This window comes from Leptosomus discolor, chromosome 16 (assembly GCF_034619465.1).
Source record: "Leptosomus discolor isolate bLepDis1 chromosome 16, bLepDis1.hap2, whole genome shotgun sequence".
Classification (NCBI taxonomy): Eukaryota; Metazoa; Chordata; class Aves; order Leptosomiformes; family Leptosomidae; genus Leptosomus; species Leptosomus discolor.
The window spans coordinates 6716026-6742843 of record NC_141406.1 but is presented as its reverse complement, the minus strand read 5'-3'; the positions used below and the strand labels follow the sequence as shown (position 1 = coordinate 6742843).

The 26818-nt window shown below is 42.0% G+C and overlaps 1 protein-coding gene across 2 annotated transcripts; it reads right to left on the bottom strand.

Annotated features, from left to right (window-relative positions):
- Window positions 1–2300: 2300 nt before the first annotated feature.
- On the bottom strand, window positions 2301–19388 carry UBE2L3 (ubiquitin conjugating enzyme E2 L3). Of its 2 annotated transcripts, none has more exons than XM_086474234.1 (4): window positions 19356–19388; window positions 10692–10787; window positions 6543–6729; window positions 2301–3117 (listed from the first exon to the last, which is right to left on the bottom strand). In XM_086474234.1, the coding sequence occupies exons 1-4, from the start codon at window positions 19380–19382 to the stop codon at window positions 2963–2965; spliced, it is 465 nt and encodes a 154-aa protein (XP_086330360.1). In that variant the 5' UTR covers window positions 19383–19388; the 3' UTR covers window positions 2301–2962. The 2 variants fall into 2 exon arrangements, with proteins under 2 accessions (XP_086330360.1, XP_086330361.1); XM_086474235.1 differs by lacking the exon at window positions 19356–19388 and adding an exon at window positions 18614–18655.
- Between the last annotated feature and the right edge of the window lie 7430 nt (window positions 19389–26818).

The window sequence follows — 26818 nt, the reverse complement described above, 5'->3', positions numbered from 1 at the left end:
CCATATTTTCCAATGCACAGCGTTAAACCCCAAATTTTATTTTAAATGCAAGGGAGATTTAAATGCAGAAATGAATCCAGAACTACTAAAAGACTTCTCCTAGGGAACCTTTTTCGATTGCGTAGAACGTACAGAGACAAGGAAAGAAGTTCCTCAGTGGTTCTATGAAAACTTTAAAGACAAGGCTGAGTTCAAATTAACACCACGTTCAGACCACTACCTACGGATGTCATTGCACCAGGGTACTCAAGAAAAGAAGTCTAAACCCCACATCTCTCTGAAAATAAAACCATGCCACAAAGCCTTTGAGAGCAATTTTTATTAGGGTAGCAGAATGGAATTGCAGAAAGCCTATACCAGTACTCCTGGGTGTAGTTTCACCAGTGGGTTGTTTTTATTGTGGATATCAAACTGCACGTTTAGAATTCAGCATGGCTTAGGGAACCAGAGAGAACAAGAGCTTGATTTCCTGAGTTAACATCGGACTTGGTACTTTGATTTTCTTCTCCTCAGACTTCAACCACACAGTGCAGTACTTGATCTCTTTCCAGAGGGCTGCCCACAAACAAAACCCATCGCTGCCGTTACACATCCCATAGTGTAGAAACTGAACTACGAAGAACACACCCAGAGAACTGATAGCGAGATCTGTCTTCTATGTGACCTTTGCAGATGAGATCGGAATAGCCGGCATAGCGCTGCTGTAGGCCTGCGGGCATCGGCTGGAGTTCCTCGCGTTACACAGCCCTTCCGGTTCCCTTCCACAGCATCCAAGTCACATCAATTCGGATAAACGCAGTCTTTGACCTGAGAGGCTTACAACCAGAAAGTACACTATTTAGTAGTAACGAGGGCAGCAAACTGGTGCTAGTTTTGTTTTAAATAAGAAGAAAATTTAGAGAACGGCACGTTTCCATGCCCACAGACATGATCAAAAGGTACAGTGACTCGCGTGATGCGGAAGTTACACACTTCAGTTTGACAGATAATTTGGCATTATTTTATTATGAATCCGAGTGAGCGTGAATGAAACAAAATCAGTACCAACTTTCTGCAAATGAAGACACAAAGATGTGGAAATTTGGTAATAGACAGTGCTCTCACAAGCCTGAAAACACTTAGGAAATGCAAGTTTCCGTAAATAAGGTGAATGTGGTTTAACTTTATTTACCTGCCAAAGAATCTGTCTAAGAACACTTAAACATAAAATTTCTTAGCTCCCTAACTTATAAAAAAATTTACTTTCAACAGAGGTGAGGTACTGGGCTGTCATTGTTTACACTAAATTGGAAATGAAAGCCAGATGAGAGGGACGAGTGAAGAAATAGCAAATATACAAGACATTAAAACCGGGAGACCTACCGCTTGACACACTAGTTCTGAAAGGCTGCAAAGGCAGAGGCTGTATTAAAACCAAATTTAGGAGTACAGACAAGCATCTGGGTGTGAGGGATTTTCCAACTCCGCTTCCTGCACATCAGAACAATACGTGCTCCCAGACACCTAGGGACTTTGGAGATAACCTGTTTGCTCAATCACACACCCAAGTTCGACAGGCGGGGAACAGACGGCAGTTTGACTGTATGGCAGTTTGATGGTGGAGCTACAATCACGCTTTAGACTGGGGAAGAGAGACAGGCAGTCAGGAGAAAAGCAGCAGAGACACAGTAAAGGATGCTCCGAACAGAAAGGGCTTCCTTCAGCATGCGTAGGTGTGCCCCGGAGCCACGGGGAAGCAGTGCTGCCTGATTAAGTTGGAATGACAGAACGATACCTGCAGTACTCATTAAGTCATCTAACCTGCGTGGGGTTGAAAGCGCAGGAGCAGCCTGGTGAAGCGCACGCTACTACTGGTTATTGCTTAATCCTATTCTCAGACCAGTGGAGCTGTACAGGAATGGGGCTGGGAAGTGCCACAAGTGCCATCCCATAAAACACAGGTGTTTCTTACGTATTCTGACGGAAAGATGTTCTAGATGACTAGCAGTGCTGTCAGATTTAGTACTTGAATTCAGAATCAACATTTCCAAAATACCAATTTTTAACTCAAAAAAAAAAAAAAAAAAAAGAGTTCATCACTTTGCTACCTCTTGGTCCCCGATTTCTGAAACCCTTCTGAGCTGGCTGCAGTGTTGTTCTGTGCACATTTCCCTAGCTACTCTGCAGAGGTATTAAGAATAGAAGTGAAAGAAGTTTGTAATCGCATTCCACTACTCGTTTGCTACAGAATTTTTTTTTTTCCAAAGTTTTCCAAAAGCAGGACATAAGCCATATTTTAATTCAATGACGCACACAAAAACTTGGGTTTCCCCGTTTAATAAACATTTTGTGGTAACATCAGCCAGATTTACATAAGACCTGGACATTATTTCTGATTGTTTTTGTGGGGTTTGCTTGGTTTTTGTTTATTATGTTACAAACTGAAGTTTAGGGGAACTTGCGACAAGTCCCACAAAGCACAGTGCAACATTTAAAAAGAAAACTAAACAAAACTGCCAAACACTCAATCATTTTCTGCCAGAACTGGGATATTTTTTCTAAGACATCAGTTTGGGGAAAGGGGATAAAATTCAATGAGTTAAATGAACTCAAGATAGTGGGAACTGCAAGGAAAAATAAGAAATGACAGCCACAACCTTTTCAATTTAAGGGCAGAATATAAGTCTAAGATATTTTTGATAAATTCTGACAAGAAAAAGAAAACAGCATACTTTAAAGTATATTGAAGCAGTGATTTTTAAACAAAGAAAGCAGAACTAGAACATCTTAAATTTTAATCCTTTCTTTACAGGTTACCTAGCCCACTTTTGATTAAGAAAACTGTAGAAAGTTAGTAACAGCCACAAGTTAACACCGAAAGGTGGCACTTGTCAATTTTCCATAGAGTCCTGCTTTACGGGGTGTCTCAAATGCACTGCTCCGATCTTCTATCATACGTTGCTGACATCAATTGTGTCAGATTTTAGTCCACTGGTCGCTTTTCACCATATTTCTTTGTAAACTCTTCAGCGTTCTTACAGAATTTTTTACGGTCCTTAGAGTATTCTTCAGCTAGGTCAGCCCGAAGGGGATGCTCGGGCTGTGGATCATTCACCAGTGCTATGAGGGACTGGATTACTGTCAAAAAAAGTATAAATACTGTCAGAGACCAAGATGGTTAATTTTAAAAATCAAAATATATGCAAGAATTCCCCCATAAGAAAAGAGCTTTAACTGCATTTAAATACATCCCCATAAATCTAGGGTCTTTCCAAAAGCAAAGTGTGAATAAGCTAGAGCAATGCGCCAAGATTGTGTGTTCAATGACTGCGAACAAACACCAGAAAATCATATTTGTAAATAAAATCTTTGAATAGAGACCAAAACACACGACAAACCGTTTCCCATGTAACTGGCACCCCATCTGATACACTCTCCTATGGCTAGGAAAGAAACTAAGTTTCACAGACAAGTTCATCCAAAAGGGGTTGGGTAAAGATGGAATTTCCATCGTGAAATGTTTTTTCCTTCCTAACACCCCTCACAACGATGCAGCTGGAACTGCACCTGCTTTTGGAAACCCTTTTTTCAGCTTTTTCCTACGACTCCTACCTCCCCTACAAACAGCAGCCGGTTCTTCCCTTTATACTACGCTGCCGAATACACCCGCTAGTGGAGACCCCCCAGGCAGGCAAATGGGCAGAACTGCACGGTGCTTTTCACCCGCTGTTTGCAGCCGTCTCGGCAACGCTCCCCTGCCCCTTCCAAAGGAAATGTCATTCTTAAAATAACCAAACCGTACTGGACCGGTGCGCAGTGAACCTCCCACCCAACAGCGGCATTTACGGCTACACTGGCCTCCTGCGCGTTCTCAGTCCATGTAAAGCTGGACAGGCCACACCACGCAGGGGTTCTCGCCTCCATCCACGAAAGGCGGGCACCTCTACAGCCAGCGGGCGCGCAGAACAAGCGTTTCGCTGTACGGCAGTTTGCGCTACCCCGGGTAATACAGAGCAGCCCCCCGAGAGGTTTTAACGCCAGTATAACACCACTGTTAACCTCCTGCGTCGCACACTGGAGCCAGCTGCCTCCTCCTGAACTCACACAGAACACTGACCCGCCACCGTCCAGCAGCAGGGAGTCCCACACCAAGAGCCAGAGCCTGTCCTGCTCTGAAACTGCCACAGAGCAGTTCAACTGCATTCTCCCTAGTTTTGCAATTCAAGTTGTTACAACACTCGCCACTCCGCTAGATGCTAGAATAGCACAGTGGCTTTTTCACAGCACCAACCTTTTCATGCTCATACTCTCTTCCACCATCGCCTGACAGGAGTGGGGAACACACCTCAAAACAAACATTCAAAAGCCAGAGAAATATGCTTGTCACTATATTGCTAAGCTTGAACATTTCTAACCACAAATCAAGAGTTTAAACTGAACAAACCATCTGAGGAACATAAAACTGATACTAGTTTACTTCACAGGAACTCGCCCGTCCTGGACAACTGCGATATATTAATGACTTTTTACGAAACTGGCATCAACACTGCACGTGACAGTCCCTTTTCCCTCAGTAAAACACACTAAGACACTACAGAGAAAGTGTTACTGAGGTTAGAAAGTGTTACCGTGTTACTAACGTTATTTAACACACAAGCCAGAACAAATCAGGATTGTCACAACAGGAGCTGCCTCAATATCCACATTGTTTTAAACCTACACTGTCACAAGAGTCTGTTTAATAGTGAGCTTGAACTAATAAACAGCACAGCAGTAGGAAGCACGTTTAGTACGTGAAAGGCGAGTTAAGGATTTATGATAAACCTAATCTCTCCCCTTTCTTGACATCTGACTGATCAAAACCAATCACTTCGATGCTGTACCAATGCTGTTGCATTATTTCCTTGGGAAAGGCCCAAGTAGCAAACAGACTGAAGATTATTTTTCACTGCAGAGTTCTAGAGAAAAAGGAGCAGGCACGTAAGCAGGGCTGCAGTAACATTGGTTGCAGGTTCATACAAGGATGGAGTAACAGCAGCTGTTGACACTCAGATGACTTCTTGAAAGAGTTAAAGATCAAAACGAAAGATCACAAAACAGCAGAAATTGAGGGGTTTGGTACCCAGGATTTGTTCCAAATTCTGATTTTCGCATTGTTTTATTCACTCGCTCAGATCAAAAGGGAACTGCTGCTTCTCAGGGAGACCCTGACCATTTCCCGCAGGCAAACAACTACTTCAATACTTCCAGCTAATGACAACTTGCATTTCAAGCTAGGTAGAGACACGTCTGTCTTCTACTTCACTGGAGAAGGCTCACAAGATTAAGACAACTGCTAAGGTGTTAACAGAAACCTTCTACACATTGTTTCTGTTTCATCTCTCCCAAGGATCTTTGCCCTGTATAACCTGGGATAAATCAACAAGAAAACATAAGCTCTTCATCGACCTATTTGAGTTTAACAGGTTCTTTTTGCTGCCACCTCCGCCTTCCCCAGTATTCAACTGCTTGATCTTTTCCAAAGCAACTACAGGAATTTTCCTATTTTACCTTTGGGGCAGGATCATGTGAACCGTAAGTAGTTCTATTAAAAAAAGAAATCTTCAGTACAGCATTGTTTACTATCAGGAACACAGCTCAAGTGAAAACGACCTTAAAGAGGAGCCTGGAAGAAGGAAATACTTTCTCCTACAGAGCCAGATACTTCAAGTGTCACTGAAGCTCCTGCACGGGACTAAACTGCTACTCATCTGAATTAATGTTATTATAAACCATGCAGTTTTTGCAAGGATGTTTGCTCTTTCTAGATGTGCAATAATAAATGCTTAGTATCAAAGCAATCATTACCTGCCAGAAAACATTAAATTCTCACCCCAACAACTAATGGAAGCAACAACATCAGGAAAAACCAACTTACTCAGATCACACTCTCAGTCTGGCACAGAAGCTGATAAAACTTTTTTCTTTAAAATATTTAAATTCTTCTCCAAAGACACTCTACACAGTAAGCCTCACAGCACTGATCTTTTAAGAACTAAGAGTTAATTTGTGTTATGATTTCAAGTTTTGTTTATGACTCCCTAGATACTTCAAACCATACGTTCGAATCACTGAACCACATGTCACGGATTACAAAATAGACAAAGCCTTGAGGTTTCAGACCTTTTCTTTCAACCCACCAGGAATGTACTGAGCACCTCTGGATCATAAAGCCGCTGTTTAAAAAGAAACACAAAATAACCCTCACACAAACTACAAGCCAAATCTTTAAGTACACCGAGGACACTACCTTAATAAACTCTTCAGTCGTGAAGAGTTTTGTGGTTTCCTGGAGGGGGAAATGCCGCACGTCCGTGTCACTACCTTACGTTCTAGTAACAAAATGAGATTCCAAAAGAGCTGCACGCTCTGCTCACAGCCCGTGATTCATGACACAAGCCTTACGACAACGCACACACCAGAAAAGCAGTGACCAGCTGACAAGCTGCAACACTGTTAGCTTGAAATTTAAACACAATACCAAGTTTCTCGATATCCAGGTCCTTCTCTGCATGGAGTCCTACCTTGGTCAGTTTTGGTTGCTGGCTTCCAGTTTTCAGCACTAATTACTGGCAGACAAACCTGCCCCTTTTCATCGATGTTAGGGTGATAGATCTTTGTTTTAAATGTAATCTTAGGAGGTTTGAACGGATATTCTGCTGGGAAGTTGATTTCGATTCTGAAGGCTCCTTTATCATACGGAGGATTGTCCTGCAACAAGAAAGCAGAATGTCAAGAATCTGGCATATTCTAATGGATACAATTAAGAAAAAGCCCACTCCAGACTCCAATCTATCAAGTGACCCCTTTAAAGGCACTGTCTTCCAACACACACTGCCATGTCTGCGTGTCAGGAAACACCCAAACCTATTGGGTAAGAAAGAGGCGATACAACCTCCACATTTGTACTCACCCCAGAGAGAGCAGATTACCATTGTTCTGAAGCTGGCTGACATTTCCACTGGTAAGAAAGCATCCAACCCCATTTACTCCAAACTCAAGGTCCTTTCTTATAAGTAATTTTATTCCCAACTTTCTGTTTCAAAAAACACTGTAAACCCTTTCTGAGATACAAACAGGAAACCTGACAAGGAAAATTGTTTTCTCTAAACCTAGTTATTTCACGTGTCTCACAACATGGTGGTACAAACAGCAAAGCAATTTGATTTGTCAGATTGCCCTGTATGTTCTGAGAACGTTTTTGCGCTGACTACACAAAAATCTGCTGAGCATTCATCGGTACTAAAGATAGATATTCACTGCGTCTGCTGATGAGAACATTCTGAATTTGTATGCAGTTTTAGCACCCACTCTTATCAGATCAGTTTTGAAGGAGCATGATGAGAGAACTGTGAAGTAAGCAAAGTAGTTCTTCATGCTGAAACAGAAAAAAAAAGTGCCCAGAATCTCCTTTAGAAAACCTGTTAGACTATTGATACTGCTTGAAATACTAACTGCAGAAGGCAGGCAGAAGAAAAATAAACCGTTGCTACATTTAAAGCTTATGAAAATATCTTTCTGCACTGAAAACAGTAACTATGGCGTGAAGCCTTTCCAAACGCTCTGGGAACAAGAATCAAAGGATGAGTTTCCAGTTGGTGTAATCACACGCATTCTTCGTTAGCAACCAGACCATTCCCTGCAATCAAACCCACTCCAGAAGTTAAAAAGGGTCTACCAATACCTGGGGGTGGGGAGTGCTCTATTAAAATATTATTCAACAGAAAACATTTAATTTTATTTTCATCCACGTGGAGAAGCCTGGTTGTGCGTTTTTAAGAAATACAGCAGTCAAAGGAAGAGGTAATTAGAGTGGTTTTAAAATCACTTTTTATCCAAGCAATCCTAAAAGCTTCGGAAGTTTAACAAATAACTTTTGGTGGTGGTGACAACTCAAGCAGTTAGTGCCCTCTCCCCCACGGCTCACTTGTTCTTGCCTCCATCACACACTGTAATTCGTGAGGATGTTCAGTGAACTGATACAGGAACTGACCTGGCTTAAAAATGTCCGTTTTCTGCTTGACTCTCAGTCAGAACAGTTCTTCCCTATAACTTACCAATAGATTGAACCAAGAATGTATGTAAAGGGTTGTTCACGTTTTAAGTAGACAAACCACAGAACATTCAAGCCATTCGTTTGCAATTATTTCTTATATTTGACACTGATAAGGGAGAGAAGCAGAATTATAAATACTGAAACACAAGCAACAAAAGTGACTCACATTTGCCTGGAGTATTTTTGCTCTGCAAAGGTTTGTCCACAGCAAGCAGTTTTGACTAAGTGAAATGAAACCGATGGTATACCAACAGTACCTCTTACAAGAACAAGGAGCCCGGGGCAGACAGTCTCATTCTGATGTTGCAATCAAACAAACGTGTACCTTTTCAACACACAGTACGTCAACTACCTTATTCTACAATTTAGAACAGGAAAAGAAGTTGACAAGCTATCTTCAATTTGCTTCTCAGTTGAGCCAACACCCTTAAAAACTAACAGTTGTTCTACACAACAAAATACGTTACATCCCACAAAAACTTTCAAAGCAGTATCTTTCACAGTAATTCTGTATGAACACTGTTAAAAACATTAACCAGCGGATCTTTCACACCTTCATTAAGCAGCTGATCAAAAGAATACCTTGTTATAGAGTATAATAACCAGTAACTGGTTAGTCCTATCGAAGTATAATAATATGTCTTTAAACCCGAAGCAAGAACATTTTCTAAAATGGAAACAGCATGTAAAACTTGAAAAGCAAAAACTCAGCAAAAAAATTAAACTTGCAACCAGCTTGTTATTACAATTTCAAGCCATCAACTCCAGCACTGCAATAGCTAAAAAAAATTACGCTAAGACTAAAGCATCTTCTATAGCATATCCTCAAAATAATAAACTATACTACTCTTTGAACACGTACAACACAACACTTAATTACTATAGGAAGTATAATTTCATGACAAAATTCCCTCTTAACTATGTCAGTAGTGAATTTAAGGCTATTTCTCTCGTAACAGGGCATATTATAAACCAAAAGGCAGGTATAAAGCACAGTTCATCAATGTGTAAACACTTGTGATGTTGAGAACCTTTGCAAAACAAACACTAAGCTCATACTCTGGTGAGCAGAAACTGTTAAAAACAGATGCTGTATACCATATATGGCTAATTTTAACAAGAATAAACAAGTATTTTGGTGTTTTGCTTTATTACTTGTATTTACCAACCTTATACTGCTTCAAAGTATTATCAAAGCAGTAAACTGTTACAGATGAACACAAATACCAGTGGCTTATTAAAGCAAATTGTTTCTCAGCTCTGTCAAATTTTAATGTCAAATCCTGCTTGCTTTATTTGCAAAAGTAGCCTCAATCGCTCAGAGGAATTACTTGCAGGAATACAAGTAAACCGTAAACTAAACGTATTCTACAGTATTTCAAGTGTAAGGGCCTAGCCACGGCCTCAGCCTGTGTGATCTGAATTCAGGAACGGCCTCCAACCAACGAGAGGCACTGCTGAAGAGGTGTTTCGAAGTCTTACAATGAAAAGACAGATTTACACTGGTTGGGGGTCCTTTTCGGTAGCAGGCAAGGAAAAGCAGAACTGATGCCCCAGTGGCACAGCCTCTGCTGCAGACTTAAAAGTAGCTCATGTAACGAAGGGAGCATGGGCCATGGCCGTGGAAAATAAAGGAGGTGAAAATCCAAGTGACTTTCAACCAAGGGATTCAACATACTGTATTTCCTGCTGTCCCCTTAGTAACAAATCCCTCTCTATTTGACTAATACAGTGGTTATCTACTTCTACTAGACATGCTCTTAAAGACTGTAGGGCTTTTAAAAAATAAAGTGAGTTGGGTGCGTTTTTTGGCATTAACGCCTAAATAAAAAGACTTTGTTTTAAAGAGCTCACTTCTGAAAATCTAAACCTTTTCCTTGCATCAAACTTTTTTCCAATGCTCCATTTCATCCTAGAAATAAATCTAGTCAATTAAATAAAATCTTTTTTTTAGGAGCAAACAAAGTATTTCATACCTCATGTTTTTTTCCTATGATGATGTAGTTTTGTATTTTATGCTTAACGTAATAAACTACAAACTTCGTTTGCTTCCCCCTTCCAATACCTCCCCCACGTAACCCCGTGCCATCACTAAGCCCACAGTCCTCGCCGGCTGCAGCCATGTGTTGGGCCAGGACTACAGTCATAACGCATCCAGGCAGCTGCTGATCGGAGAAGTCTAGGACACCCTCCAACTACGTACGGATTTTTCCTCATACTAGTAGTAAGAAACACCTACTAACATTATCAGACATGGATAAAACACAGAAGACACTCAAATAAAATGAGACAGGAGGATTACACATTTGCCCAAGATCACACAAGGCGTCTGAAGAGAGACAAGAATTACATCCGGGAGCACACTTCACTGCCCAGAGTACGCTTAAAACGCTGCAGTATAATCTACATAAACTTACGTTGTATTTATAAACAGCTACCTTCTGCACAAACCCACCACTCTGAAAGCCAGGTCTTACAATAATAAAAGAGATTCTTGTCAGGGTGCAAAAGTTATCTACTGGTCACTAGCAGCACTGCTAAACTGCAGATTTATGAGATACAAGTGATCCTTATTTTATTTTAAAGCTCATCAGAATAAGAGGTAGTCTATACTCACAGGAACGATAAGCCCTTGCCAGGTCAATAAATTAGCTTCATCAACCTGGATATTACGGAAGTTTTTCATTCCACATTTGCGGATTTCTTCAAGCTCCTGAAAAGCAAGCAAAGCATCAGTTAATAACAGTATTAAGCAAGATGCTAACATTTATTTTTCAAAATGTTTAGAGGTCAACGTGGCTTTCTTAAGAAGCTTGAGGTTTCAGCAGTGGCAACCCACACAAATAAGAAACAAAACTTTGCATCTGTGAGAAGGAAAATTCTGAGACAAGTTATTAAAAACCCCTTTTTGATATGTCAGGAAAATACAAAAATGCCTTATACTAACATCATTACAGACACAATGAAAGTTAAAAAACTGCTTTTGATGTTTTTATATCTCAAATGGAAATCAGTGCCTTTGGTACAGACTATTGACAACTCTATGAAGTACAGAAATAATGTGCATCTTGGGACTTGTCCGAAGGAAAACAGTGATTTGGAAGAATTATTTCATAAGTTTTCAACATGGGTAAAATCACTGATCAGGTTAATTATTTCAACTGAAAACTAAGAAATTCCTGCATGACCAGCTTAAATTGATGCAAACCCAGAAAAATATCCATCTAAGCCAAAATAGCCTTATTTAGACCAATAGCTTGAGAAGATACAACTTCATCTCTGTTTCATACCTCAAAGTTAACAGTATATATAAAGACACCTCTCTCTATAGCCGTATCACTCTTGAACAAGGTATTTTTCTCACCAGCCAATCACCACTCAAACCAATTTTGATCAGTTAGGTATCACCAAAACAACTATTTAGGCATTTTTATATTTAAAAATATGTATAAGCTCTGGTGCTGCAACTGTTTCCTGGAGTATTTTGTAAGACCTAAACAGAAACACCTCAAGGTTTCACTTTCCCCCCCCCCAACAGTTATTGCCCTTTGCTCTTGAACTCTGCAATTTTATCTTTAAAGATAATTTAACTGAATTAAAATTCAGAAGTCATCCACAGTGAAAAATGAAACACTCCCAGCGCTCTCCAAACTAAAGCACATGCCTGTGTGTCTACATAGGTTAGGAAAAATGTTGCTTATACAGCAACACTGGCTCACTCTGCCAGCAGACAGCTCTTCACTGGGTGCTAGCATATTTGCAAAACTAGACGGTATATTATGATGATAAAAACACCAACTACAAGCAAAGGCAGCATATGCTGAAAAACAAAAAAAGATTAGTTTTCCCCGTACAAGTGCTGTACTGTCCATGGGATTTTTTCCTGAAATAGCTCTATGTTCATCTGAGATCAAACCTTTCTGCATCTGACAGAGATTTCATACTTGCACTGATCTCTTGCATAAACTTAGCATTACGACAAAGTGCAAACCCCAAGGGAAAACAAGATTCCCAAACACACATGAAACAGAGAAATCACACGGCAGCCACACATCAGAAGATGAACATTTACATTCCCACCCACTGCACCTACGAAAGCAACAGCATACTCTGAACACAGAAGTTTAACCTTGGGGTCTCAGATATTGAACTGATATCCAACACAATCCTCACAATGCTAAACCCGACTATTTAGTCTAGACCTGTGGATTAATCCCTAAATTCCACTGCTGCTAGATTTATGCAGTATCACAGACAGTTGGGGTGTTTTTTTAGAAAGGGTAAGAGGATTATCCTATTTCCTTAAAGCAGGAAAACAGACAAAACCCACACAAAAATAATCCCATGAAGCACATTTATAGGGATGCAGAGCAAATAAAAATATTCAAAAGAAAAAACCCCTTTATTATCACAGCTATGAGATCCTTTACAGTCACTGTAACTGCAAATCCACCCAGTGCCTTACAGGTGGCTCCCAGTGCTCGCTGCCTGACTGATTCCAGACTGAATCTTCCCTGACAGGGTCAGGAGGGTAACTCACTCCAAACAGCCTTTTGAGCGGCTCACTCTGTACATATAGAACTGTGAAGTCCTGGCAGAGCAGTACTGCATAGCATGTAAAAGGGAAAAATCCCATTCCACACTAGACGTAACACCCCAAACATTGTGAACAAAATAAGCTAATTAACCAGTAGGTACTTAAGCATGAATAAATATGCATCACAAGTGCCTTCACTCTAAAACAAGGAAAGGAAAACAGGTTTAGACCATTTTTTAGTTACTATATTAAAAACACTATACATTGGACAGAAATCTCCCCCACAACGTCCCAGTGGGAGCGCAGCTTCCATGCAGAAGCTTTTCTCACAGGTTCAGATGATAGCATTGCACTGCTCCCGGCCCAGAGAACAATTGCCCAGACACAGAAAAAGGGAGGACTATGACTCTCTAATTCAGGTATGTTATTAAGCTAATAAAACCAATTAGAAAAGCATGGCTTCACGTAACCGGAAAATTAAACACCTACATTTTACAATTAGATTCAGGTTAAAAAATTGGATGCAGAGTTAAGAAATGCAAAAATCCAGTACAGAGATCGTAACAAAATTGTAAAACTCTGTATTAAAGCAAAGTTAAGTTGAAAACAAATACACAAATCGCTCCCCATTTTCCCCCCAAGTCCACCACATAAGAGAGGGAATTAAACGGCCTAGAAGACACTAAAGAACTAGCCAGAAATGACTCAGGACATCTTCCTCTTTAAACTGACAAGTGAAGCCTTTGCAGGAATTCACTTTCAAAATCAAAAAAGCAGTAAATCACTGCAGTGTACCAGGACCATATCCTGTGCTTCTTCTGCTGCCTTGGCTCCTGCGGTAGTAACTGACAACCGAAAAAGGGGATAGATGGGGATAAACCAGGCAATTCTTTTCCTTGCACACAGGCAGGACTGCAAAGGTCAGGGAGGATCAAGCCTGCCTTCACAGAGGACTTGCCTGAGCTACGCGCTTAAGACAGATTCCAATTTATAAGAGAAATTACTTTTCTTACACTAGAAGCATTTAAGATTTCATACGCCACTCCAATCAATTCCGTGTTACACTTACTTACAAATAAGGGTTTTTTTCATAGTCCTATCCCCACAAATACCATTTAATACGACACTCGCTTTTAGGGTTTTTGTGTCTAGTGCATCAGCAGTGGTAAGAGATTCAGCATTCACAATTTAAGACTGTGAGGGGGGGATGTTTTGGGTTTTCTTCTGGCACCTGTGGAAACCCATAATAAAGATCTAACTGCCTCAGAGCTACAGAGGCAGACACAACTGCAGTATAAATGTACTGTTAAAAGAGTGAATCAGCTACTAAATACTTTCAAACGGCACAGATCACAAGTTAATACTGCATTTAACACGCGCTTGAGCAACTCCAAAGGGACAAAAATTACTTTATGAGGCAAAAGGATATAGTCCAGATATTTATTTCAAAATAATACCTAAGAGTCTAGGCAGACAGTAAGTAGATTAATTCCTTTTCTTGTCCTCCGCCCCTTAATTTTGTGAAGTAACATAATTAAAGGAGCACAGGAGGAGTGTAACTAAAGGTTAGAAGACTGCAGTAAGAATTTCAATCAGTCTTCATTCCCCACTCTGTTATCAACCTTGCACGTGACCTTGCTGCATTGGTTTCCCCACTTGTAAAATAGAAACGTCTTATTTCACAGGTCTCTCTTGAGACGTGATGTCTGTAGTGTGGATACGCTCAGAAAAAGCATTATACACAGCACATGAAATGGAGAAAACAGTTTCAGAGGTGGTATCTGATCTTCAAGTATGATGCTGAAGGTAGTCATAGAAGTACATACTACCTCTCATATGTAATCAATAAGGATTTTAAATTGTTATTTTCAATACTGTGTAATCATTTGTGCTGTTCAAAGCAAAAATTAAACGTTTGAAATTAAAGAGAAAAGTAAGTGGCATCAGCTTAAAATGTAGTTAAGTCTTTTAAAAACCCCGCAACTGTTTCGCCCGTGCACCTTTCAAGTTTTGGGACTTCTCTAAAAACCCAAGCCAGATGGGAAAGTGCAGTGAAGACAAACACTTGTCAGAGTCCAATTCAAGAAGATGGGATTAAGTATAAGAGCTCCTACTGACTTCAGCAAGTTCTGCATCAAGCCCAAAACGCTATTAAATGCACAAAGAAAACCAAAAGTCTACTGAAATAACTCTAAACCTCGATGCTCTACCGTTTACAATTTCTGTTTACCAGGTGGTGGTGTCTTTTTTTTTTTTTTTGGTGTGTGTTGTTATTTTTTTTAAATTATTATTTTACTTTACACTCTCTTAAAGAAGTGTGACAAAGTTAAACAGGCTCCCAGACACTGATAAGGAACTGGCCAGTTTTACTTTCTGAATCTCATACAGTACAGAGAAGTGTTAAAACACCTCAAAATAAAATATAATTCTACAAAAAAAAACCCACCACAAAACCAACCAAAAACCCAAGCAGATTCTAGCTCTTAAAAGAACTACTACTGAGTTTCCTCTGTAACGTTACAACCCTGTATACTCATGTCTTTTATTTACATAGTAATTCTACTTTTTGGCAAAGTATTTTAATTTGATTAAAAATCCTTCTGTCAATTCTTAGTTTCAAAAAGGGAAAATGAATCGGTATTCTCACTTCCATGTAAGGACAATCATACGTTGCTCAAAATCACATTTCCCTTGTTAGTGAGAACCGTTGTTTGGATCAATTTAGAATTATTTTCCAAATATCGAAGTTGTTTAAAACCCCTTTACTTGGAAGGCCTACGGTGTTTACAAGACCACAGCACGCTGGAGATCGCAGGCCATCTACAGCAGGTACCTGGGTGTGGCCTTGTGTTTGTATTTTATCATGGAGTTCAACAGTTGCAGAAGTGTTTGACTATGCAATTATGGGAGCAGATTAAGTCAATTATTTTAATCTTACTGTTTTACCTACCTCACTTCATATGTTTAGTGTTATTTACTTTTTAAATCTATTTTCTATTTTTAATGCTAAAGATACTTTCAAACATCTAAAGACCAGGAAACAAAAGCGCGGCTCTTACAGACACCCGAGCTCAACCAAACCGCAGACCAAGGCAGAAGGGAGCATCCTACCTGAACACGCCTGCTGAATCTCAGTGTCTCAGTACCACACGGTACTACACCTCCAAGTACGTACTATGACTATCCAGCACTGAAACAGCCTTCCCTTTGCAACTCCCTGCTACCTCTCCCCGTAGCATTTAGCTGCGGATCTCACATGAAGCATGGCTTGTTTTACATCAGTGGGTGGCAAGAGTGAAAAGCATTTCACTGAAATCTCTGGCACGTCTCTTGGAGATCTATGTTCCAAATCATACATGTTTGGAGACAATTTGTTTATGAGAAAGGGTCGTGAACCAAAAGTAGCTCCCTTAAAAGTGAAGCCTTAGAGCCTTTCCTAAATATAATTACTCCACATTTGCCTGTTTTTACCCTGAGAGATGGCCCATAATAACATATCCCTGACAAAGACTGCTTTATTCTCACCTCTCACATTTCATGAGGAGTCAAGATCTGACAACTGTGGCTCTTCGAAGAGGTGTAATGGTGGCTCATAGATCAAAACTCCAGATGTCACTGGAATATGATTCATTAGCTGTTCATTTCACATTTTAGCTAACCTAGGTGTGTTCCTGGAAAGTGCACACCTCCATTTCTTTTGAAAATCAGCAGAGAAAGCTTCAGTTACACTATTTGATGGCATCAAGCTCTGCAAAAATAGGCCATAAATAAGGTCTTTGGCCCAGGAAATGCAATTTCTTCAAAGAGACCCTGAGCTAACAAGACAATCTCATTCTTGTTATAACTTGACTTCATGTTTTAAATTGAACTGTACAAGTACAATGGCATAAATCTGCAATATTTCTTTCACAAGGAGGTTTGCAAACTGAAGAGGCAAACGGCTTCCACAATCCGAAAAGGACACCCATTTCCACCCGGAAGGTGGAAACCATACTCCTATTCCCAGTTTTCTACAGGCCAGCGGTGTGTTATTATGAACTTACTATGTACAGCCTCTTTGAGCCACTGTGATTAATAACTATGATGCATGACATGAGTCCAGGAAAAATGCAGTACTTCAAAATGTCGGCAAGACCTGACGGAAATGGGAATGGCTTTATTTTATGTGATCTATAAATGGTTCAAAGTTTATTCTCACTTGATATTTTGCTCAAAGAAAAGGCAGTTAATGCTTATCCTAAACTCTTTTAAATATAGTTGAGTGACACACTGAAAAACTCTACTTCCTTTATAATCACTCATCACTCCACAACCCTGAAAAAGACACACCACAGACTCTTCTATACTGCAAAACTTCAACAGTGAAAGACTTTTTAAAGTGGATCTGTGAATTTGGATCTTAAACAATGATATTAGGTTGATACACACGCGAGGCTGGACCTTCAAAACATCATGCTGCAGCAATCCAATTACATCATCTGTACGAGAGCTCTAATTTGTTCCTACTGAGATGAATGGCAAAACTCAAAGCCATTTGGGCTGACTCAACTCTCCAAAAGGCACAAAGTAGCTGCTTATTTAACAGCCTTTACAAGTCATGTGATGCACATCTCACAGCTCTTGGGCTGGCATAAAAACCGCACACAACGTGCACAACCCACAGAAATCAGGCAATAAAAACGAAAGTAAAAATCTAAGAGGGAAGTTATCAGTGTCTCCCTTCCTTCCTACACCACTCCCTCTGAAAAGCAACTGCCACACCGTTTTTCTAAAAAAGGAGGAGATCACTTCGTCAAAAAACATTTTTAGCATTTTAGTGAAAGATTAAAGTACTAACTAACATTTCTGAAGTACAGTGGAACTGAGGAGGGGGGCTGAAAAGCAAGAGGCATTGCAGACACCAAGAGCAATTTTTCTTGCCTTTTGGATTTTTAAATTATATTTTAAATTTAAAAAGAAAAAATAATTGGAAATATGTTTTTTCCTACCACAGTAGCAGCAATATGCTTTTGAACAATTAATCCATTTTTTCCAAACAGGCAGAAAAGCTGCTTTACAAAAATATAAATTTAAAGGGTTGTTTACTATCTGAAACTAAGGGGAACCTTACTTGAGTACAAAGCAACAGACATACTATGCTACTAAAGCTGTGACAAAACACAACAGCTATCAAAAATGAAACAGAAAAATGAATGCTATCTCATCAGGATCCCTAAGGACAATTAAAGGTTTATGCCTACTGATTTAATACATATGAACGACTCTGCACACAATGTATCCACTATTTAATTTTTAATTGCTCCATAGCACATTTTAAACAACAAAACCAGCCTTATGAAAGCACTGCTGAGCTACTGGTTTCTTCAAAAATAATCAGTGGTTTATCTGCACAATTAAGGAAATGCAACCTCAAAACCTGCCATCTACACGTCCTAGGGAAATCCCAGCCCTGTTAGGGGTCCACATCCTTGAAGCCAGCTGTAGAACTGATATTAAAAGATTAAGTTTAATTTGCATCTGTCAAATCCTAGTGCGTAGTTACGTTGCACCCCACAGGGGCAGGTTTTTTTAATAAGGCTTAAACACTGCCTGACAGTTACAGGGTCTTTCCCCTACGTTTCATAGGACTCGCCTGTAAAGTTACAGGCACTTTATATGCAAATACTGTAGGGTATTGCCATAGATTTTTACAGATGACTAAGTTTTATACCACTATGTATGCACGTCCTAGGCAAACCCCACTGCATACAGTTTGTGATGTTAATTGGCAATTACATACAACACATAAAATAGACTTGTATGCTTTGGGGGCAATGGTTATTTTATTTATTTTTTTTAATAAGAACCCTACTCCTGAAGCAAAATCATGAGAAACACAATCCCAAGCAGTATCTTACAATAAGCTATATGTGCTCTCGGTTAAAACCCAACTGAGGCCGAGTTTACATTTACAAGTTATCATCTGCACTTCAGAACAAATAGAGGAAAGACAAAAACATTACCACGTCTGCAGCAAATGAGGAAACTTCTGAACCCAGGTCCATATTTCAGTGTGATAAATCTCTTACTCATACAAGGAAGAGCTTACTCTCCGAAACAACGAAAACGAAATTATTTCATCCCTGCGTGTGGGGGGAAGGTTCCTTACCACGGGAAGAGCGGGGGGGAGCGGAGAACCCCCACCCGCAGGGAGGGAGGAGAGGGCGCTTCCCCGCCGCCCGGCCGAACCCTCCCCGCGGGAAGGGCCGAGGACCGCGCCGCGGCTGCGGCACCACCGGCGGCGGGGTGACCCCTCACGCCGCCCCGGGGATTGCCCCGGCCCCGGGCGGGGGCCAAGGCGTCCCGGCAGCGGCGTTTCCTCCCCCCCCGGCCCTTCCTCTTTGCTTAGTCACCGCAGGAGCCCCCCGAGGGAGGGGGACAGGGCGGCCCGGGGCGACCCGCGGCGCCCGCCAAGCGCCCCCGCCCAGCCCCGGGCGGCGGCCGGGGGGGCCGCGGGGAGCCGCCGGAGCCCGGGGCGGCGACGAGGGAGACAGCGAGGCCCCTCACGGCCGCGGCCTAGGTGCCGGCTGCTCCCGTTCCGGTCGCTCCAGCCCGCGGTGCCACCAACGGGAGGGGAGGAGGCCGCCCCGCCGAGCCGCGGCAGGAGAGGCGACCCCCCACCCCCGGAGGGGCGCCGGGGCGGAGGGGGGGAGTGCCCGCCGCCGCCTGCCCGCCGGCCCTTCCCGGCGCGGCGCTGGCTGTTACCTTCATCAGCCTCCTGCTGGCCGCCATCTTGGCTCTGCTGCTGCCGCCCCACAATGCATGGCGGCGGCGGGCAGGGCGCTAAAGCCCTGCGCTTCCTGGGGCGGCGAGCGGGGGCGGGATCGGGATCGGCTCTTCTCCGCTCCCCGCGGGCCGCGCCGGGCCCGCCCCGCCCCATCCCGCCGGCCGGAGCGCTGCCGGGGGGCGGCGGGCTCCCCGCGGCGCGGCGCGGCGCCGCGCTCCTCTCGGCGGCTCGGGCAGCGCCCGTGCGGGGCGCACGGCTTCGTCCCGCGGGGAGAGAAGGCAGGACACGGGCCGTGCCGGCCCGGAGCCGCCGTGCAGCCCCTGCAGCCCGGGGAGCGCACCCGCTCCCTGGGGGCTGAGGGCTCCTGGAGCACCCTCCCTCTGAAGGTCGGTTGCCGGCCTTCCTCCAGTGATGTCTTTCATCCGAGCGTGTTTTTAAATCATTGATCAATGCTTTAAAACGCTGGTGTAGCTTATTTTATTTACTGTGCCTCACCGCAAATTTGGTATCACCTTCCTTGCGGGGAAAGAGACAACAGCTGTAGTTACAGGTTTCATCAAATAAGCCCGTGTTATGTTCAGAGCCCTTCACGACCTTTATTTCTTAGCTTCTTAAAATACTCTGAAAAGAGAGGGGAGGGAGTTTCCAGACGAGGTACCTGGCCCACAGAAACCATCGCCAGACCTGCTGTTCCCTGATGAAACCCACCTCTGAAGTGGCTGGCCTTACCTTGCCATGACCAGTTTAACCCTGCCTCACACCCGAGCTTCCACCCTGCCGTGCGCTACTGCAATCTCCTAAAGAAAAGCAAGCTGTGGAACAGGAGATAATGTCACTGTCAGTATTAATCAGGACTGTAATTTGCCATGTGCTTTTTAGCTCTTTAATGGAGCTCTAATTGTAACTGCTCGCCAGCTCTGATCCTCCCCAGCTGGCCTCTAGCAACCGCTGCAGCAGCAGTACAGACGTCTAACCATAGGCATCCAGTGCCATTTCAGGTGCCCTAGGGAATCCAAGACATAGGGCTAGCAGATACGGCACGAGATATAAGGTACTATACTTTATGGCATCTAAAATGCCACTAGACATCTGTGTCCAGGCACCTGACTTGCTCCCTAACGCATTCTCTGTTGACCTAGTGTACTCAGGAATTACTCCAAGATCTGTTCTGCCAATGTGTGGCCTTATTTCCCCTTTCCCCCTCCCTCATGTCACTTAATGTCCTCACTTGATCTAACACTTGGTCTATAGAACAAGTCACCTGACAAAGTTCTAAGCTCTAAATTAAGCTTTACAGACTCAGACAACCTTAAAACGGAAATGTTGTGGTTATTAGAAGAGGCTTTCAAAAGCGGGTAAAAATGCAACAAAAGTTGTTAATTATGAAGCACAGGATTCTAGTATGCTATCTTAAAATTATTCCCTGAACGGCTATTTGATAATCAATACCTTGCATTAATATAGTGCTTATTGCTCCAAAACTCAGTTAACATTTGTTAATGAAGCAGGCTACACAGCACCTACAGGAACCAACTACAGGAACCAATGTAATATCACCTACTTCATATGGGTATTATTAAATAGTTTGTAAATAACCATAATATTAAACATATTTGAAGACCATGATAAATTTATTCTATTATATATGTGAAGATTATTGCATCCATTTTGCTCAAGGAAAATGGAGTCAGAAGAAACTGAAAATTAAAGCAGCAGACCATCCTGGTGAAGTAGCAGGGAGATGCAAAGCAAGCCTGAGTGCTGACTGGCTGGAGAAGTTACGCACATGCCAGGCAGGCACAAGTTATGTGAAAACAAAGGCTGCAGAGACTTTCTGAAGATTCCTGATGTGCTGCTGAAATGGGATGCTGGTGGTGAAGATTTAAAAGTGCTGACATCTGATAAAAGGGCTAGTTCAAATTACATGATTCTGAAATGTAGAAATACCTAAATCTGATACCATGGTAACTTGGAAGAACAGTTCTTGCAAATTATTTTCCAGATGTGCACAAATACAAAACCCAAGCTGCTTCAGACATTATCTTGCTTTATTTGCCAAAACTCTATTCATATCTTTATCTGATTGCATAATTTTCCAAGACCACCATACGTCTCCGAGTATTCTCTAAACACTTTTTTCCCCAAAATACAGTTATTCAGACCCTTGCCTGTACCTACACTGAGACTCATAGCTACCACACACAACAGACAGTGTTAGAAGCACCACAGGGAATTCTGAATTTACTATCTGTAATTTTAATCCATGAATTTATAGCTTGTAAGAGAGTGTCACAAGTATCCGGGATAACTATAAGATAATCCGCATTTCCTTTGACAAGAAAAAAATACCACCCACACTACAACTAACAATAGCCCAGCCAGTTCTTACGAAATGGTTGTTGAGTGTAGCTGTCCTCACAAATTGCCACTGAATGTTGAAATCCCTTATTACAGCAGGATGTTTGAGAAGTTTACACAGAACTAGGCACATTTCACATACCTGCTGCCAGTATCCTGGATCCTTTCAGTACCTAGTTTCAGACTGGATCCAGAGCAGATGCTACGGTGCTAACACTGATGTGTACCTTGTTCACGAATAAGGGCTGTGCAGCCATGCTCCTACCACTGGATCTCGCCTGGATGCCGGTTACTGGCAGTCATGACATGCTGTCGTACAGTCTTGAAGAAGCAGGAGGAATTTCCTTTCAGACAGAATTCCATCAATTATACCTCCTACTTTCCTGTTAGCAACAAGACCCAGGCCATTAGTTATACTGAATTTTGCAGATGGTTATGCATTTTTTAACTTCGTTTTGTGTGTGTGTGTGTTTTCCCAGTTGTATCCATTATTTTACTTGACAATTAAGAGAGTCCAGAATACAGGTTTTAGTGTTTATGCTGCGATATCTTCAAGGGACTGGACACTACATTTATGCCTGCCCACTCCAAAAGACAACTTTCTATCACATTTCCACTGTTTTCAGGAACATAACTGTTCAGCTTAAAAAAAAAGAAATTGTGTAAACAGACTTTCTGAACGGGTGAACCACAACACAGCCCAACCCTTGAAAGTTTAGAAAAAAAATTCTCCTTGCTTCTTTACCATTATGAAATAGCCATCTGAAAGAAAACAAAAAGACTCATGAAAACTGAAGGCGAAGAAGACAGAGTAAGAATAATCTTGGTGCTGTATGAAACCTTACTATCCCTACATCTTGCTTACAAGAGTGACAGGTCTATACAGCTCAAGAAGAATACAAGGGAATTAGGGAAGGTAAAGAGAAGGGCGGATGCAATGATCAAGAGGGTGGAATAGTTCTGTATTAAGAGAGACTAAAATGGCTGGGGCTCTTCCACCTGTGGAGCAGAAGGCTGAGAAAAGATACGATCAAGGCTTACGAAATCATAAAGGCAGTGGCTACAGTGAATATGAAGCTGTTATTTATCAGCTCTTACAATACTAGAATGAAGGTGCACACAGTGAGACTAATCGGGCACTACTAACAGCTAGAAGACAGTACCTCTTTTCACAGCAGGTAATTAATGTCTGGAACTCCCTACCACAGGCTGTAGTAAAGGCAATAGTCAGCAGGTTCAAAAAGAAACTAGTCACGCTGGGTAACAGGTCTACAAACAGATTAAAAAAAAAAAAAGAGAGAATAAACATGGAATCATCATCTACCATCTCTAATTGATGCTTAGTCATAATTACGGATGCTTGGGAGTATGAGATGAACAGACTGTGGGCTTGCGTGCTGGTCCCTAAATACAGCATCCTCTACTACTACAGACAGGGAGAGAGCAGCGGGCTAGATGGACCTCTGTTCTGGTCCAAAAGGACACTCCTTACGTTCCGGATTCCTTGGATATGCTGGTTTGCAGAATACAGACAGAATTCAGATGTCAAACTGATTCTAATTCATTCTAAACACATTAAAGGGACCCACCTCATCCACAAGTGCAAAGGTCATCTCCAGGAGCAACTAAGATAAAAAATTATAAAAGTAATTAATGGCTTAAATCATTATATGCCTCTCCATTGGAATTTTTAAAGCTATAATGGATAAAAATAATGAAGACATGCTTAATTTATTTTTTTATTGACAATCCTCCATCCTATATCCCTGTAAAATTGCCAACAAATTAAAGTTTTTATATAGGTTTTCTTGTTTCTTCAGTTTCTTAGATCTCTAATGACAAGCACTTTAAAGCAATTAATTATGGATGGTGATCGTTATCTGCAATTTGTTCTATCAGGTAAGTATCCCCTAGAGAATTATAAACTAATTTTCTTCCTCCTGCACTTTGTATGTCATGTACTTTATTAAAATGACTCTGTCCTATACAGACCCCTTTCCTCTTGAATGCAGTATTTCTTAACTGTTTATGAAAAACTAAAGACATGAAGTCCCCCTTGTCTCCATGGGGAAAAAAATAAAGGGAGTTCTGTTGATTTCCTTTGTACTAACAGAAAACATTTAACAGACTCCAGCTCGAGTTAACGCTGCACAAGCCCTAGTAGATTCTCAAGCCCTTTTAGTACTATGGATATACCACCTCGTGACTGATTTCTTTCATTCTTAACTTTGTGAATTGCTTCCTCTTCCATCTGTGATCACATAACACCTAACAGAATATGCAGGAATTGGCTTACGTAGCAAAATCATGCGCATCACTATGGTTTTAGCTGTCTTGTAATGAAACACAGCAGCGTGTAAGAAAGGGTGAGCTCGCACTGAGACCCTGGTCAGCGCTGCATAAACAGGCACAAAGCAGAGAAAACAGAGAATTGCTCAGCGGGCGAGAGCTCAGCTCAGACCTCACCTGGGCCCAGCATCTCCACAGTTCCTCAGTGCTACTAAACAATCTGAAAAACATTCTCTCATAACTGCATGACTGTGCTAACAAGATACTGACAGAAAAACATTTTAAAATAGCTTCAATAAAATAATTGCCAAATTACACTCTGTTTCAACAGCAACTGTTTACGTGTGCTGCTGGAAACTGATGTACAGATGGCGAGGGGAATGTCAAAGTATTACAGCAACTATACTATGAACTTTGCGCTGCAAGTATGTGAGTTTTCTACTCAAGCTGCATTAGCTTCTGTCAGCCTTAATGGGAGATAGGGTCCCACGGTGCTAGAAACTCTGAATACCACACTGAAAAAGACCATCTCTCACTGGAAAAACTGAGAAGCCAGTGGTGCATCCCCCTCAGAACAACCCAGGAGAGAGGACAGCTGATAAATGTGTGCCGTTTCTTGGAAGACCATTTAATTGCATGTTACAGCAGATATCTTGGGGCTTTCCCTGAATGCTGAGGCCAGGCAGGTCCCAGTGCCTGAGGAGTTGTTCCCCTGCCCTAGTGTGGGAGGCTGCGAGGGCTGTCCTTATGTAAGGGTTTTAGGTAGCTCTGCTGAGTTACAGTTCAAGATATGGTAACAAACACCAGACCAACAGCTTTACAGATAAATTATTTGTCTCTAAATAACAGTACAGTAACAAATACTTATCAGTAGTACAGTTATCTGGATTGAAACAACAGAAAATCCAGTAGTTCACCAATACTGGGCTAAACTTACAATCCAAGCACACAAAGACTCCCATGCCCATGCACTACCCAGCACTACCCGGACTTGTTAATCAACCACCACATCCCACCTCTGCTCCCTCTCTGTGCTGTTCAGTCCCTGGTGGGCACAGGGCCTGGAAGCACCATTGCTGAGGGCTGACCCTGGCCAGCAGCTCAACAGTGCACCGCTGCTCCCTCCCTCCCCAGCGAGCCAGGGGAGAGAACAGGAAGAGCAAAAGTGAGAAAGCTCTTGGGTGAAGATAAAGACAGTTTAATAAGCAAGGGAAAGAGGAAGGAAAAAAATAAAAATCTGGCCAGCAGCCAGATTGAGCTTCAGTCTTCCCAGTCAGTGCTACAGAAAATACTGACTTTACCCCTGCAAAGGCACAGAGCAGCAGAAAACCTGCAAGGGTTTAAAAGATGCTCACCTCCAGGAGAAAGGGAACAGCATGGAGTTTCTGCCAGAGACTGGGGGCGAAGACGTGGTGCTGCATGGCTTGCACTCCCTGCCAGAAGTAAGGGCAGGCAGCGGTGGGTCTGTGGGAGAGAGCAGTATGCAGACAGGAGGGCAGCAAGAGGACTGGCTGCCTGGCAGTAGGGACCAGAGCTCCTTACAGGGCCTGGAGAGACTATGCAATGTCCTTCAAAATAAGAACTGCCTTCTGAGGAAGTGAAGCTCTCTGGCAGGAGGCAAAGTGGCTCAAGCAGAAGAATGCTAAACTGCTTCCACTGCCAAGCAACAGGAAGGAAGATCCAGGCAACTACACGAGACCCCTTTCAAGGCAATTAGGTCTTGACTTCTTTCAGATGAGGGCACTGAATGAAACACAGAAATCAGTAACAGACAAATGTTCCCTAACCCTAGAATCTCCAAGAGAATATTTTTACACAATATAGCTATGACCCTTTTGATGGTCCTAATAAGCACTCTGAAGTAGAGCTTCCTCTAACTACTGGAGAATATGGTTTATATCTTTTGAGACGTGGACGAGGATGGTTTCTTTGAGGGAGAGCTGACTGACGGCAGAGGAGGACAGGTCCCTCTAATGTGACAGAAGTTTCAAAGGATGACATGATGACAATTGAGCCTCCAGAGCCAAGTGAGCTCTTGCAGAGTGCAGATCACAAAGTGAGATTTTACAGCATTAGCAACCGAGGAAAAAGGGATGGTCTTGACAAAGGAATCCGTGTCATTGTGTTGGCTGATAGACTAGGAGACACAGAGATTCCTCTTAATCATGCAGCAGTACCTTATCCAAGAAATCTCACTCTAATCAAACAATTTGCAAGAAGTATTATTATTGGCTGGGAGTCTCTGCTTGTGCTAGCTGTGTAGGTACCAAATGTAGTTTATACAGCCAGAATGTGAGATTCAGCTCAGAGACTAAAGCAGTGACTGAAGACTTAGATTTTTAAAAAAATCAGACCTATTGAATTCTAGTTCAAAATGTAACAGAAAAAGGAAACTCAGATAAGAGGCATCATACTATCCTAGTAAAGACTTCCAAATAGCTCCAAAATGTTTGAAACTTTGGAGCATCATTCCTGTTTCAACAGAGGTCACCTGGATGCCAAGTAGCAATTATTTGCATGCTGCGTACCTTAATGAAAGAGACTGTGATGTGGCAAAGGGAGAGGTCTACTTTCCAGAGATTGCAACCCAGCACTCAGCAAGAAGCAAAAGTGAAAGCATGGCCTGAAGACAAGAAATGGCACATTAACCAAGAGAAGCAGGAACAAAATTCAGCAACAATGAAATTTGTTACTCCCTCTGCACAACTACCTCATGCTCCATTCTAGATCTCAATCTAGATCTCTAGATCTAAATACAGACATTTGTACCATAAATCTGTATGTCTTAATCGAT

Excerpts from the sequence above, each read along its gene's own strand:
- UBE2L3 (XM_086474235.1), bottom strand. The coding sequence starts at position 18,655 with ATGGACCTGGGTTCAGAAGTTTCCTCATTTGCTGCAGACGTG. Across the intron at positions 10,788-18,613 it reads CCTCATTTGCTGCAGACGTG|GAGCTTGAAGAAATCCGCAA; the intron begins GTAATGTTTTTG and ends CTTGCTTTTCAG. Across the intron at positions 3,118-6,542 it reads AGCAACCAAAACTGACCAAG|TAATCCAGTCCCTCATAGCA; the intron begins GTAGGACTCCAT and ends TTTTTTTGACAG.